The sequence below is a fragment of the Nomia melanderi genome, chromosome 4 (genome assembly GCF_051020985.1).
Source record: "Nomia melanderi isolate GNS246 chromosome 4, iyNomMela1, whole genome shotgun sequence".
In the NCBI taxonomy this organism is placed as follows: Eukaryota; Metazoa; Arthropoda; class Insecta; order Hymenoptera; family Halictidae; genus Nomia; species Nomia melanderi.
This window is the reverse complement of record NC_135002.1, coordinates 19,459,463-19,475,226: the sequence shown is the minus strand read 5'-3', so window position 1 is coordinate 19,475,226 and position 15,764 is coordinate 19,459,463. Positions and strand designations below refer to the sequence as shown.

At 28.3% G+C, this 15,764-nt stretch overlaps 3 protein-coding genes across 7 annotated transcripts; 1 reads left to right on the top strand and 2 right to left on the bottom strand.

The window, feature by feature from the left end:
- Nucleotides 1-106: 106 nt before the first annotated feature.
- LOC116425294 (betaine-homocysteine S-methyltransferase) lies at nt 107-1,974 on the bottom strand. The gene has a single exon (XM_031972810.2). The coding sequence runs from the start codon at nt 1,185-1,187 to the stop codon at nt 222-224; it is 966 nt and encodes a 321-aa protein (XP_031828670.1). The 5' UTR covers nt 1,188-1,974; the 3' UTR covers nt 107-221.
- Nucleotides 1,975-2,407: 433 nt separating this feature from the next.
- On the bottom strand, nt 2,408-3,509 carry Pomp (proteasome maturation protein). The gene is made up of 5 exons (XM_031972813.2): nt 3,364-3,509; nt 3,053-3,150; nt 2,906-2,966; nt 2,657-2,832; nt 2,408-2,571 (listed from the first exon to the last, which is right to left on the bottom strand). Exons 1-5 carry the CDS (start codon nt 3,364-3,366, stop codon nt 2,484-2,486), a joined length of 426 nt encoding a protein of 141 aa, XP_031828673.1. The 5' UTR covers nt 3,367-3,509; the 3' UTR covers nt 2,408-2,483.
- Nucleotides 3,510-6,379: 2,870 nt separating this feature from the next.
- On the top strand, nt 6,380-12,660 carry LOC116425292 (E3 ubiquitin ligase Rnf121). Of its 5 annotated transcripts, none has more exons than XM_031972804.2 (8): nt 6,380-6,546; nt 6,829-6,863; nt 7,043-7,184; nt 7,265-7,419; nt 7,489-7,717; nt 7,792-8,027; nt 8,105-8,221; nt 11,273-12,660. In XM_031972804.2, exons 1-8 carry the CDS (start codon nt 6,520-6,522, stop codon nt 11,328-11,330), a joined length of 999 nt encoding a protein of 332 aa, XP_031828664.1. In that variant the 5' UTR covers nt 6,380-6,519; the 3' UTR covers nt 11,331-12,660. The 5 variants fall into 5 exon arrangements, with proteins under 5 accessions (XP_031828664.1, XP_076223247.1, XP_031828668.1 ...); XM_076367132.1 differs by lacking the exon at nt 11,273-12,660 and adding an exon at nt 9,368-10,702; XM_076367134.1 differs by lacking the exons at nt 6,380-6,546; nt 11,273-12,660 and adding exons at nt 6,564-6,725; nt 9,368-10,702.
- The last annotated feature ends 3,104 nt before the right edge of the window (nt 12,661-15,764 follow it).

The window sequence follows — 15,764 nt, the reverse complement described above, 5'->3', positions numbered from 1 at the left end:
TAATATACTCTCTATTACTTAACTATTGTTTAGGGATAACGATACCATATTAAACTCTTTAATATTATATATAATATATATATATATACATATTAATTAAAAATTATTACATTATTTATATAATTTATATAAAAAATACACATTTTCAGATAACATTTGTAATTGAAATAGATTTTATTTAAAGTACAAAATAACTAAAATATTGAATAAAATTTATTACATTATTGCTGCAATTTTGTCTTGAAATTATTTACTGCTTTTCTGATAGATTTGATGTTTTCTGAATACACTCTGCAACAACCTCCAAGATAACGTATTCCAAGTTCCAACCATTCTGGCACAAAATTTTCTATCGAGTCGCAACTTTCATTCCATATCCATCCTTCAGTTGAAGAATAAATTTCTCCACTATTGGGATATGCTATTAATGGGATGAATTCATTTTTCTCATCTTTATTAATATTTTTTAGTAAAGGAGTTACATCAGTTGGAGCAAGACAATTCACACCAATGGCAACTATTTGCCCAGGTAAAGCCATCCTGTAACAGCGAGTAGCTACTTCTTCAAAATTACTTCCATCTACTATGTTTAGGCTATTTCTTTTACAAGAAAATGAAAGCCATGCTTTAACATTTGGATATTCTCGTAAAAGTTCAACCAATGTTTCTGCTTCTTGATAACAAGGTATAGTCTCTAGTGCCAATAAATCAATACCAGCATCTACTAAAATATCAATACGTGATTTATGCCAATGTTTCATAATCTCACGATGTGTGGTTTTACCATAAGCTCCATTATATTCTGAACCATCGAGTAAACTGGCTCCATAAGGTCCACAAGAGCCAGCAATTAATGGATTTTTGTTTTCAATTTTATCATTTTCTGATGTTTCTTTTGTGTAATCTTTAACTGCTTTTTTGGCAAAATTGACAGCTTCACATAATAAATTTTTACTTTCTTCTTCAGTTATAGATAAATGTTTCATTAAACCAGAAACTGATGCTTGATAAGTGTTAGTTTCTATGATATCTGCTCCTGCTCTTAAAAAATCTAAATGTGTTGCATAAACTGCATCAGGATTTGTTGCTAAAAATCGTGATGTCCATAATGGATCACCATCAATTTTTGCACCAACATGAGTAGATAATTGTGCACTAAATCCACCATCCAAAATGTTAACCTCCATCTTAATAAATATTACCTTATAAAAAATTGGATGTAATATGTAAATTACATAAATACCTTCTTTATAAATAATTCAAAATTCAAATTATTTATTTACGTATATCGCAAAACAAATCCAAAGCAATTTAAGAGATGAAACTATTGAATTTTTAACTATTATACTTATATTATAATGATGACATAAGAATTTTGTATCTCTTATCAATCACTTACATATAAATTCATTGTGATAACCTTTTATGTATATAGTAGAGAGACTCGAACGTTTATCGTTCTTTTACGAAAATTATAAAAGAAATATTGTAATTTTTCATTTATTAAGAAAATCTAGTAATACAAATTTAATTTAATATTTAGTAGGTAGTTACATTAATAAGCATGTAAAATGAAAATCATTAACCTTTTCAAACTTTCGGAAAATTTTTACGACCATACGATGAATAACTAAGAATTTAAATAGATATTACGTTATGGGTATTAAGCCATTTGACCGTTTAATAAATAATTAAGATTCTTTAACATAAAAATATTCGAATGAGCAGTAATATTTAATTGCATCTCTTATTGCCGGGTGCCATGTCCAAATGTGTTGATAATTTATCGATTTTTTAAACTATGAATTTCGAATTAAAAATAAATCTTTATCTACAAATGCGTTACACTCTTTATATAAATATATATGTTACAACAGAAATACCTCTAAATGTGTAAGTTGATTATTGTTAATCTCATGAACTTTGCGCATAATTGAGTAAAATGATTTGTTTCAGTATAGTATTCTACCTTTAAAATGTTTTAATTCATTCGAATGTGTATAAGTGGTATTGTACTTATTTATAATCAATTTTGAGTTATTATAAGAGGAAAATTAATTCAAATTTTAAATTCTATTTTGTGTTCATGTATTTGTTACCATTTATATGTTTCCAATATATGTTGAATTTATTCTTTACATCAATTGGTACCTTTTTTGTTAAAGCTGTATACATATAATTATTGTGTATAACATGTTTGCATAGAAAGTCTATAGCTATTTGTAAACTGTAGAGTTTTGTTGACTGTTCATAAGTGGTATGCAGAGTGGTACAACTTATCTTTTTGTCTAAAAACAAGAAATTTATACCACCAAGTTTCAAAAATAATAATTAAAACTGAAAATGAATGCAACAATGTGCATGATGTAGTGTCAGATATAACAAGAATAACAAATTATTAAAAATATTTTAGATAGGAATTTATGATTTATTGTTATTTATGTTCAATAATACAAAGCCAGTTTATATACCAAATAAAAATTTTACAATATTCCAAGACTTTTTTCAATAACTGCATGTGGCTGGCCCATTTGTTCTCTAAATTCAGCAGTGTTTAATATGTCTTCAAATCTACGGAAAAGTAATATTAATTAATTATAAGTAATAGGTACTTATATGTAATGGAATATTCAGATAGAATAAATAAATTATTTACCCTATATCCTCATCTCTTCCAAGTATGACATCTTTCATTAAATTTGATGATGGTAAAAAGGGCAATCTTCCAATTTTTTCAGTTGCTTTTAATTCCATTGCTATTCGCATTGGTGCATGTATTCCTTGTGTGTTTCTAAGTAATACCATATTCATACGGTCACAGTTTTTTTGAAACTGAAAAAAGGTTATAGATGTACAAGGTACCAAAACTATAATATTATCATGATTTTTTAAATTCCTTTCTTACATTTCTTTCAGAAACTTCTAAGGGATGGGAGAAGCCTATGCTTTGTCTAGTTCCTGACAACCTAAAACATGAAACAATCATTTAATGAAAGCCATATAAACGATTGAATTTTTTAATGATACTTTCCAAGAATATTGTCATTCTTACCCTGAAACCATAGGGCTAGGTACCCCATAATTGTCATTGTGAACATTGAATTGTTCACTGACAGTTGGTTTTGGGATAAGCGGTGGCAAATTAAAACTCTGAAATTTATTACTGCATTAATTTCATCGTTACATGAGAGGTTTTAATTGACTTTACTCGTTAATTTTCTATTTTATTTTCATAATTGTATACACATCTAAAATAACCTTATAACGACAAGAAAAAGTATTTTTAAAATGTAAGTACTGAAACTTTATTACAGAAGATCTTTTGTTACAATTAAGAATGAAATCATGTATATTATTTCTTACCATTATTCTTAAAGTATGTTTAACTTAATTTTTTCAAAAAGCAAAAGTCACTTTGATTGTATTCACGACACTCTGTTTATCGTCCATAAACTTATCAAAAAATGATTTGACATTTCATAGGTAGGTAAGCAAGTACCTACCTACTTGAGTAGATGTCTCTGATAGATTTTTAAACTTTCTACACGCCACCTAGCGCTATGATACATAAATGAAATCGGAGAGGGAAATACGTATATACACATTCGCAATGTTAAAAACACTAAGGTTCATTCAAAAGATAATAATTAAAATAGAACATTTACATTTCATATTAAGAAATAGAAATGTTTTAAATTACTTTGAAGGAAACCTAGCACTGCATTTAAAGGTCTTTGATCGCTTAACATACAATTATATGAAGTTGTTGCCATTATATATACATTTGTGTCGTATAATTTATATTTGAAATGACGAAATACTTTTTCATAAATAAAATTAGTTGAATAAGTTTTTTCAGAATTATAATAAACAACTTTCATTTTTCCTTTATTTTTTATTAGCTTCTAGGGGACATATTTCAAATAGTTCAAAAAATTCTTCGGTTTTCGAAAAGGAAAGGCAGTAACAAAGTAAAAAATGGAGATATAAAAGCAGAATACTAAATTTACTTATGTTCTCAAAAGTTTTCCGGTCTAATGTATTTCTCTTATTTGATAATACATTGAGGAATTCTGACCGTAGATTCTTCTTGTTTGAATCGCCAAGTATTTTCTACTGTGCAATAATAAAATAATATTATTTTCGACATGCAGTGTATGTACATTATAATTATTTTACTTTCGATAGAGTAAAAGTTCTTACTTTTACATGAACTGTCTTTCTTGTTTTTGATAGCCTCGGATCAGGCGTGTTTTCTACTGTAGGAATGTCTGCAGTAAATTTATCATTTATGTGAGAAATAGAACGAATACAAGACATCAAGACTTACGTAGAACACGATAGTTTAATTTCATATTGTTTCCCGATGACACTAATCTCTGAAATTTATATTTTTCTATCGACTGACTCGGATAGTACTGCCATTTCAATGAAACGAAAATTACATTACTATATTTATAATATAGCTATTTTACAATGAAATATTCTCACAAAATTGTACTTACCTTGCTTATCATTTTTTCTATTGAACCTGCATCGTAGCCTAAAATTATAAATAACGGTAAAAATAAGGAATGAATCGGTGTATCTTCATTACGTGTTTAATTTTACAAAAGATTTTAAATCAAAGATCTTTTGACTGCGACTTTTTAATAAAACTTTCAATTCATACTGATTATCTATATTTGAATTATAGAAATTCTTTGATCCATTTAGTATTTGTTTAATTTCTATATAATGAAATTAACTAAGGTCTGAGATATCAGCATATGATTTGTGTTATAATATTTAATAAACGTCTAATAATAATGTAGATGTCAAAGTTATGTAAGGTTACGTGATATTTCAAACGAAATTTTCGTACTAAAATGATCGTAATTACAATTTTCTGTTCTCAACAAAGGCTTCGCACCCTGTCGGAAATCTTGTATTTCACGAACCATGTGTTCTTAATTCAGGAAATAAAAAAGGTTAGAGTATCAAAGGTAATGTTTACGTTAGAGCTGATCACTCTACTTAGTTTGCAACACTAAAAACGTCATGATCGTCAGTTATTTATTTATGGTTTTTAAATATTAACATAAGACACCTTATTCATGATTAAGTTCGTCATTAAGTTCGTATGATACAAGATTACAAATTAACTGTTTCTTCAATTTTAGAGTATTGTAATGAATGTATATTTAAATAGAAAATGATTTATTTTACCAATCATAGAGTAAGTATAAAATAAAAATATTAATTTTTATTAAGGTTTATAAATGTTCGAATTGTGGTATCGCACTAGTTCAATGTTGCATTTATTTGTCACATTGAAGTAGGGTCTCCTTTTAAGTTGTTTTTTATTCTTTTAGTCTTTTATTAGAATTTCAACATGGTCGTGGAATAAAATATATGTTGCATGTTATATGTATTCTCTATATTACAAAGAAATTTTGTACAAATAACTTTTGTAACAAATAAAATTTCTGCCGGAACTTTCGATGACTGTGTTCTTATCTATTGGTTTTTCTTAAACTATAACTATGCATCAGCTAATATAACTTGAAATTAACGAATAAAAAAGAATAAATATACATTAAGTGTACAGCATTGAAAATGTTTAAAAGTGCGAAAATGTTTAGCTATTGGTAGCGCCTACATGTATTTTAAATCTTGTTCAATCTATAGATGCTACCGTTGTCTTCTGATGTCAACTAACGTCTTTTTTTATCGTTGAATTAGTAACAGAGGATTTTTGCAGAAGTAGAACTTTTATTGAAATCTTTGATTTATGTTTCTTGAATTGAACAATTTTGAAGCACAACTATGAAACGGTGTTGCCGTCTTTTTGTAAAAGAAATAGAGACTGATTGTGAATTTGAAGAATTGACAGTTCTTAGCTATATACATGCCTAGAATATAATTTTCATTCTCATGCGTATTAGAATTCTTTAAAATAAATGTCCTCGAAAAATACCATTTCAAAATGTGCATTTCCTCGTGAAATTGTTTGTTTCCGTCATGTTATGAAACGAAGAAAATATCACGCATAAAATACGTCTTTAGTAAAAATTATACAAATTTATACCTATACTTATCTTTGTTTCTATTCAAATGCGGCAATTTATTATTACCGATGAAATACACCTATAATTTAATCAATAGTCGCTTTAGTATGGTATTAATACAAACGATTAAAGTCCAAATTATGAGTATAATGCAGAAATTTTAATATAATATTAGGTTTAAGTATTTTATTATTGATTCATATTGAACATTTCAATGTACTCAGAATACTTGGCACAGTATTATCGTAAACAGTTAATAAATATAATATACTTTTATTGCAGTAAATGTTTATCGATGTAACATAAATTGTAATTTATTGACACGTTAGTTAAATATATGAATATATACTCACGCACTTACCTATGTGGACCAATGTGAATAGTGCTTTACAATGTCTCAAAGAAGTATTGTACTATTTTAGTTTAATGAATTCTATTTTGTAATTGATAACTGAATATATTATTAAATATGCATTCACACGTAATCCCAAATAAGGTATAATACAAGTATGAATGTAATCGGTTTAACGATAAGTATAATAACAACAAACATGTTGCTTGCGCAAATATAACCTCCAAAAGCGACAATTAATTTAAAGGGAAAAACAAATTTCTACTTTATTGTGTTTTCTTCTCAATTTATATTAATTGTTAATTTTTCAAAAATAATATACAGTACGAGTGATTTCTAACAAATTTAGTTAAGAAATGATTAGTTTTTCGTTATACTCTGAAAGACTTTATTTATTAGTGTAAAATAAATATTTTTTCATTTTAGAGTGAAGATGAGATGACCGTTGAAGAAAAATGGAGGTAAGAAATTAGCATAGTCATTAGAAAAGAAATTTATATTTAATATCCTAAACAAATTTTTATACAATCTGTTGACTTATTGCCAGACATAAATAATATGTTTGTGCATATATATATTCATTAATTGCAATATTATAATTCTCAATTATTTTTATAGATTAGTAATATTAATATTCCAGGGTACAACATATAAAAATGCACGAACAACATCAAGGGCACGAAGCAATGCATACACAAATGCTAATCATTTTATTAGTAACGTTATTAGTAGCACAGATTGTTTTAGTTCAATGGAAAAAAAGTCATTATAGATCATATCAGGTAAATTGATTTTAATATGTAATGTTATAAAGTTAAGGTTATATTACTTTATATACATAAGAAATATTATTTCCTTTTAGCTTATTAGTTTAATTGCTATGTGGATTATTCCATTTGGATTAAGTTTAAGAAATCATTGGTGGAGGTTTATATTTCTTTGGTTGGTATCTTCTTGTATAACAGGACTAGTTGTAAGAAAGGCTGTTCAGAAGCCTATTGCGGGTACAACACCAAGGTATATTGTAATGTTTATTAGATAATATATATTATATGGAGTTAAGTAAGTAAATAATTTTTTTCACAGACTGGTGTACAAATGGTTTCTTTTTATTTATAAGCTCAGCTATATATTAGGTATAATAAGTTATATTATAGTGCTAGCTACGTTTTTTGGTTTAAATATAGTATTTGAAGTAAAGCCACAGGAATGGATGGATTGTGGCATACTTTTGTTATTTTATGGATTGTACTTTGGAGTATTAGGAAGAGATGTTGCTGAAATCTGTGCAGATAAAATGGCTTCACATATTGGGGTGTGTACAAAAGATGAAATATTATGTACAGAATTATGATTGTGAGTAAATTCATTACATTATATAATTTACAGTATTATGTGCCAGGCCAAATGCCTACAAGGACATTAGAACCAAATGTGTGTGCTGTGTGTGGAAATAAACTTTTAGTGTCTGAAAATGAACCTGGTGTTATAGAAAATACATATAAACTCAGTTGTGAGCATGTCTTTCACGAGTTCTGTATCAGAGGATGGTGCATTGTTGGAAAAAAACAGACATGTCCATATTGTAAAGAAAAGGTTGACCTTAAAAAAATGTTCCGCAATCCGTATCCTTTTTTCAACTCATTTTTTTGTTAAATGAAATAATAAAAACTTTTTATATGAACCTTAATAGAGCATGAAGATGGGAACGTCCTCACGTTTTATATGGCGAGTTACTGGATTGGATTAGGTGGTTGGTTGCTTGGCAGCCATTAATTTTATTTCTTGTTCAAGGTATCAATTGGGGCCTAGGCCTTGAGTAAGTAGAGTTCTATTAGGATAAATTCAATTACACCTAGAACATTGTTGTTTTTCTGTAATACAAATGACATATGTAAACGACTGTATGTTTATATTTTTGTACATATGGTTGCTATTATATGTATTATTTATAACAACGAACTGTGTTACAAGCGTATAATTTTCAGTCCAAGTTATGATTACAATTTTGATTAAAGCTGCGACAAATCGCACTTTATATGATTTGAATGTTTCCTATCAGGAATAATGTAAAGATTATGAAATACTATTCACTGTATACTTCGATAGATTTTGATAGACTACCTAATGTTTAATAATGATTCTTCCAAAGAATGCATTTTTTTATTGTTTATATGAAAATTTTCATGTGCAAGCAATTATGTAACAATGAATGTAATTTTAATTTAAATCTTCATTTTGAAAGTCATTTATAAATATAGACTATTAATGTTGGTTATCCGAAGGAATTAAAATTGAAAATTCAAGTATAAATATATGATAAGTGAAATTTCAAGATAATAAAAAAGGAAAATATTTAATATGAAATTAAATTAACTCGTCAATTTGTATTTTGATATTTAAAAAAGGAGTTAAACCTTAGAAACAGTTTGATTCGGATAATCAGTATTAAAATATTTCAATGCCTGTATATAGAAATATTTTGACTTGGTGTAATTCATGTACCATTTCTTCTATCATTCCACTTCGTTACAGAACTAGTCACGTTAGATTCGCATTTTGATTAATTAAATGACAATTTTACATTGTGTACTTGTTAATAATCATAATTAAAGATACATGCACTAATTGTGTTTCTTTTATTTAAATTGCAAGCACACGAAATTGTTAATTAAATAAGAAGAAAGTATAATGAACTGCAAGAATTGATTTCGATCAGTATGTCCGGAAAAACTTTATTGTTTTAACTATAAAGAGAGACATATTTTATTTACAAGTTAAAGTATCTCCTTCCATAGAAAGTTTCAAATATAGTATTTTTCGATTTTAAAGGGACAGATAGTTAGCAATAAAATTATAATATTTCTACTTATAAGTATTACCCTGTGTATTTGCTAATTGTGATTAGATACTATAAATAGTTCACTTCTAGAAGTGTAACATTTCTAAAACTATTTTTGTACAGTAGACCAACCAAAAAAATCATGGAGATCATTGGAATACCATATTTTTTAATTTTGGCATGTATGTATTATGCTATGAAAATTGATACATTAAACATTTTGGAGAATTCGTCTTTTGCAAGCGACCTATGGAAGAATTTGTAAACCCAATTTGCTTCTTTGATAGTAAACTAATAAACAAAAACAATGCGCATAATATTGTCAATTGAACAATATTAAAATACTTATAAACACATGTGTTCAAATATTGTGCTATTTTAAAATAAAAATGTATACATCATATGTAAATCTTGTACAAATGAAATTTGAAAATTCAATTGTGTAGGTTTTCCAAACTATTCAGAATATTCAGAATTAAACGCGCCTTTTCCTGTCATTTATTTTTGAATCAAAATAAGAAGTTAATTACCCTTGTATATGCCTTGAATTAAATCTATTGAATTTCAATGTTTGAAAAAAGAAAATCTTCTTTAATATATAGGTACTATACAGTGACTACAAATATTTGTACAATCCAAGAAAAATTGTCAGTATTTTAAAGTGTTATAATTTTGTAAAAAGAATCGTAAATAATCCACATTTTAAAATGAAAAGCTTCTACTTCTACTATGTTGAGTTTGTCTTGTTTAAAAATGTTTTTTTATTATATAAGAAATACAAAAGTGAGAATATTTTTTGTCTTTTAAATTATAAAAACTCAAAAGCATCCGTAAACGCTGAATAATTTTTTACATGACCAAATCCACCATACTCTTGAAAATTGAAATCTCTTCTTTACAATAATATTTTAAATTTTACATGATTTTTTTCGTCAAGTTACTAAACTTTGAATATATTTGAAAATGTTAAAGGCTCAAAGAAATTTTAGAATTTCTTAAATTTTCGTCAATTCTAATATTCATTGTTTAATAATGTAACGGAAAAAATCACAAATAAGTTTAAGGCTTTAAAATGAGTCCAAGTAAATCGTTGTACATTTTTCATTAACAAAGTTACAACAGTTTAAAATACTGACAATTTTTCTTGGGGTGTATGAATACTTTTTACAACCACTGTACACGTATTTCAGATGTTTGTAAATTTTATTTTTATATAAATAATATAAAATCAATTGTTAGGTATTATTAACAATTGCATTTCAAAGTTACAGACACTTGTAAGGAAATATGTTCTAAGAAATTCATTTTTATTTTTTCTTGTATGTATATTGAATTTCTTTTAAATTTTAAGTTTAATTATATAGTAATATATATAATAATCAAAACAAACTTATTATTACAAGATCTAGTATTAGTTTTTCTACACAAACATGAAATAAAGTAATGATATGATGCTTACACGAGTTGTAACTTCTCTTTATGTCCCCCAATAAAATGAAACTGAATATAAATGTGAATTTAAAAAGTTCATTAAATCTTGATAATTTGAAATGCTAGGCCTAACAAACTAAAATCTATCCCAGTTCAAGTTTTTTGGTACTAAAAGTTCAAAATTGAACACTCACAAAAATATTTTCTATAGGGGAGTCGAAATAGAAATGTTTACAAAATCAAATTTTGATTATTTATGGAAATTTCTATATTTATTTTATATTTCTATTTGATTTTAGATATTTTTATTAATATATTTTCGTGAAATTTATTTGGAGTTCTCCAGTACTTTTATAATTACCGTTGTGTTAACATTTTATTTTTTAAATATCATATATTCTAAAAAGCTTCATTACAAAACTTTCTAAAATAGATTTTGTTGAATCATCGCACAACATTTCGATATTTAGAATTAGTTTGAGAATATTTATATGAAATTTGATACTGTCTTCGGAATGAAGAAATGAACAAAAAACGTATTTTCTACTAATATAAAAAGTCACAATAGACGATTTATCTTATATATAATTTTTCCAGCAAAACTACAGTGGAAGTGGAAACTCTTCCGATGAGGACTACAACCCAAAATGTTTAAGAGTCGTTAATCTTTAAAAGTCATTTTAACGTACGTATATTATTTTTTAATAACAAATTTGTTGAGGAAAAACTGATCTGATTAGAACGAAAGTGATAAAAAAGGTGTACTGTTTAAGAAAAAATTTTATAAAATACGTACCACGTTAGATTTATGACATTTTGGATTAAAGAAAGAAAGCAGGGGCTATATATATACGTATAAAAGTTTTTTTTCTGATGAATCAAATTGTTACTTTTACTGTATTGTATAGTATCTTATCTTGCAGTGACGAATACTTCAAAAAATGAATTTTATTCGTCGTACATAGTATAGAAATAAGAGTTAACTACATTGCATATAATCAAGTTCCTGTATTGATCTGTTATATTATTTGATATAAATATACACCTAATAATTCGTGTTTGGATAAATATAATCCAGTGGAGGTTGTCCCACAATATATTATAAAATTAATTGCAGCAAAGTGCAGAAAGTATAAAAATAATGAAAATGTTTATACAAATGTGTGCCATATTTACTCTTATCCCTGATTGATCAATCATTCTTCGTTTCTCGCAGTTGAGTTAGGTAGACTGAGCTAACATTGTTGATTCTACTAATAAATTGTATATAATTATCGGTAATTCTGTTTTCCGTATCCATACCTTCATTTACGCGGAGCATCTGTTTCACGTAGATTCATTTTACTCGAATGAAAATCACTTAAATAGAGTTTCTCAGTACAAAAGAAAACAAAATATTGGAAAGTAAAGCTGGTATAGGTTTTAGAAATACATATTTATTTCACATAATTTAACAAGAAGATAATAATAATAACATTTCAGAAAAAAGAAGTAAATTTTATTTGTCAATTATAACCGTGACTTTTTTCGTCACTAAATTTAGATCGCGTAAAAATAATACCGCATGAATAGTGTTATAATTTACCCACGTAAAAAGGAGACTCGCTATTAAAATGTGCCACGTAAATGGAGGGAAGTATGTATAATCTTTAAAAAAATGTTTCATTTAAAATAAAACACTACTATTATAGTGTTGCATTCTCATTGATGGTGTATGTAGGCACCCAGATACGTTTTGATCACTTTTTATTGTAGTTACATAGGGAGAATGCAAAAATTATTTAGAGATGTACTTTAATAGCACAGATTTACATGAATGGTTTTCAACAAATCAGTGTTCTTCGTTCACTATTAAGATGTATAATCCATGTAATGCATGTTATGAAATTTTGTGTATGTATCTATCATGTATGTTGATATTATTTGTTAAACGGATTCGGTGCGGGATTAAAGTTTCCGTATAATAAAGATATAGCAAAAAACAATTTTTCGTATCATTGATTATATACTCATTATGACAAATATGCAAAAACGAAAAAAAAAGTTGACTATTATATATGCATGACATATGAAGTGTACACCTACCTATATTCATATTTTGATTATACATTGTTCTCCCACAGCACTCGAAAGGTTAAATGAAGTTTGTGATATCAGCGATACCAATAAAGTAGTTACTGTAAATTCTTACTAAAGCTATTGTGATAAACATAACGCACGTTCAAATACGGAATTAATAATTAGCCTTTCTTTATGATGGCAAGTATGTGAAACAATTTAGCGGAGATACATCAAGCTTTTATTGTATTTGTACATTTTAATTGACGAGATAAATTTTCTTTCAATTTTAAATTTTATGAAATATTTCTTGAAAATAAAAAACATATCACGCAGATGTTACTAGTTTAATGAATATTTTAAATATATATGTAAGTCATGACGTATGATTGTCACTGTTCATTACAAGATAATAAAAAAATTCGATGTTCAATTCCTGCGGTAAACCCAAGACTTCATCGTTTCGGTATTTGATAACTCGTATCGATAGGTATTGAAGTTATATGTTTCATTTCCTTTTTTTTGAAATATATTTTCTGGGCGGATCAAAAAGATGGTACCAATGAATTTGTTTTTGAATTAATCTTTTTAAAGACGTAGATTGAGAATAAAATTGAAAAGTTTCTCTAGCATATTTCACATAGAAATTTGTTTGACATTTCGGCAATTTGTTAAAGGACGTTTCTTACTTTATTGTTACTCTATTTCTATAATTTTCGTTATATTTTACGTATTCTGTTCGAGTTGGAAGCGAAAAGTTTATATCAATCGATAGGATTATTAATAAAAAAGTCTAAATAAAAAATGTGAAAAACAAAGATAACCGTACTTCGCAGAAGTGTGCCAGCGGTATTTTATTTTTACTTGAGCTCGTTAACAAACATCCGAAATGTATCAGAAACGCTTCTTAGTTTTATCCCATAATATCCTGCATACTTAGATATCGTTGCATCGTTTGTTCGAAGCGTTCTATGAGACGCGACATGGTCCGTCGAGTTCACGGAAAAAGAGAAACAAATGACAACAACTTTGTCAGTGATGTTACTAAAAGTCTTTAATTAATCCTTATTATTATCATATAGCAAAAAACAACTTTTATCACATCACGCATTCGTAGGTACTTTTGCAAACGTTTGGACTCACAGCGAGAGCACCAGATACATATGTATATTTATATATATATTTATATATATATATAATATATATTTGTATATTTATATATAATATAAATAATCTATTTATACACTTACGACTAGAAGCCTCTCGTTATCGTCATGGTAGAACTGTACGACGGTTGTCAATGAAGGCGAGGTAGGAACATTTAACGGAACAATGGACCAGAAACACAACGAAACATGATAATAGAGGTGAAGAATCGATTGTGGATGGTTCAGACGTCACGATATCGACGGGATCAGCGGGATGGGTCATGGGACAGACAATCACAAACACTGGGAAATTTTATAGATATATTTATTGAGTACTTAGCGTGTAAGAGTATAGAATATATGTTACCTTATTGTTAAATATTATTACATGGTATCATATATAATGATGTAGTCTTTAAAATAAACCTCACGCGGGACAGATTACGCGCGCGCGCGTGTGTAGTAGGCGGACAAGATACATCCGAAATCATAAAATCGTTCAGGGGGGGCCATAAAAGTCTTTTGAACACTTTCGTACGACCCTTTTCTCAAAAATGTGAAATGGAAAGAGATCTTAGAGTTGGCCCAGGGTCGTGAAAAGTGTTAGGGTTTGGATTCGGTTTTCATTAGGTTCACTTTGAAAATCAGTGCTTTTCTAACGAAATACTGTGTACACAAGCCTAACTACCGTTTAGGCCCAGCGTGAGGCCTGTTTAAATTGTTAACTCGTCAATGGTATAAGTTATCCTTGCGAGTTCGCTGTATCTTGTCCGCCAACTGTACGAGTGTGTGGTTCTTCTTGTATGAGTGTGTATGTGTATGTGTTCTAAACGTATTTACATAATGATCGCAATTAATATGTACAATCTCCACGAAAGGACAAACACAAGATACAGAAGAACGGACGAACTGCGATGAGCGGCTGAAATAAGAGGCCGATGGGATCGATTTGGGTTCCATGGGATCCTCTTTCTATACTCATCATCTGAGTCCTGCAATCGCCGACTACGAATAGCGAGGAAGGAGTCATTGTCCTTTGTTTTTTCTCACTTCTGTTCTACAAGGTGGTACACAAAGTAATTGTAAAACTGTTACAGCAAGTTTGGTAAACAATGGTGAATAGAAAATCTCTAATACCCTGTGGGGCTGCGGGTCTATGATATATGGTGACATGTGACTGATTTTTACATGTATTCTTCATTTTTAACGCTATTTTTCTATGTAACAAAACATAAATCAACTGTAAATTGCAGTATTATTATGGAACACCGAGATTTTTCAGAAAATAACATTATTTATGCGAATGTCACTTGAATGGAAAACAATATCGTTCCAGGGAAGTTAGGTAACAGATAAAAACAGTAATTCAAAGGAATACTTTACTTGGTATATACCAGTAACGTCTCGACTAAATGATCAGTTTCGTATTGTGTCGTTATGAAATCTGTGTGAAGGACTTGGCTCAATTAAGATTCTGTTAGTGGGTATGAACGTGATCTATAAAGTACACAGCTCTCCTTTTCACAATAAGCGTCCAAACGTGCTGAAAAAAAGATTTCCAATTACTTTATAAAACTCCCTTCGCACATTTCCGCAGAAAAATACAAAGGGTAACATGCTCAGCTGACTTCTCGCGTGTATGTACGAAAATGTTACTATCGATAACTGCAAATATATACCCTAACAATCGACACCGTCGGTGTCTGATTCGTCCGAACCATGCGGGAGCCATTTTTCGAGAACAATTATAGAAAAATCTCACCATTACGGTGAAAGGATTATAGCGATCGACGAAACATGAACGAAAGAGAAATCGGAATTTTTAGTCAACGACGCGTGGTTATGTACAAAAAGGAGCGGAGGACACGCAGTCGTCGCAATCG

Bases quoted from the DNA above. Each gene is read 5' to 3' on its own strand.
- LOC116425294 (XM_031972810.2), bottom strand. From the start codon at position 1,187: ATGGAGGTTAACATTTTGGATGGTGGATTTAGTGCACAATTATCTACT.
- Pomp (XM_031972813.2), bottom strand. The intron at 2,967-3,052 runs GTAAGAATGACA...TTCATGTTTTAG, and splicing joins CCTAGCCCTATGGTTTCAGG to GTTGTCAGGAACTAGACAAA. The intron at 2,833-2,905 runs GTAAGAAAGGAA...ACCTTTTTTCAG, and splicing joins TAGAAGTTTCTGAAAGAAAT to TTTCAAAAAAACTGTGACCG.
- LOC116425292 (XM_076367132.1), top strand. From the start codon at position 6,520: ATGCATTCACACGTAATCCCAAATAAG. The intron at 6,864-7,042 runs GTAAGAAATTAG...TTAATATTCCAG, and splicing joins ACCGTTGAAGAAAAATGGAG to GGTACAACATATAAAAATGC. The intron at 7,185-7,264 runs GTAAATTGATTT...ATTTCCTTTTAG, and splicing joins GTCATTATAGATCATATCAG to CTTATTAGTTTAATTGCTAT.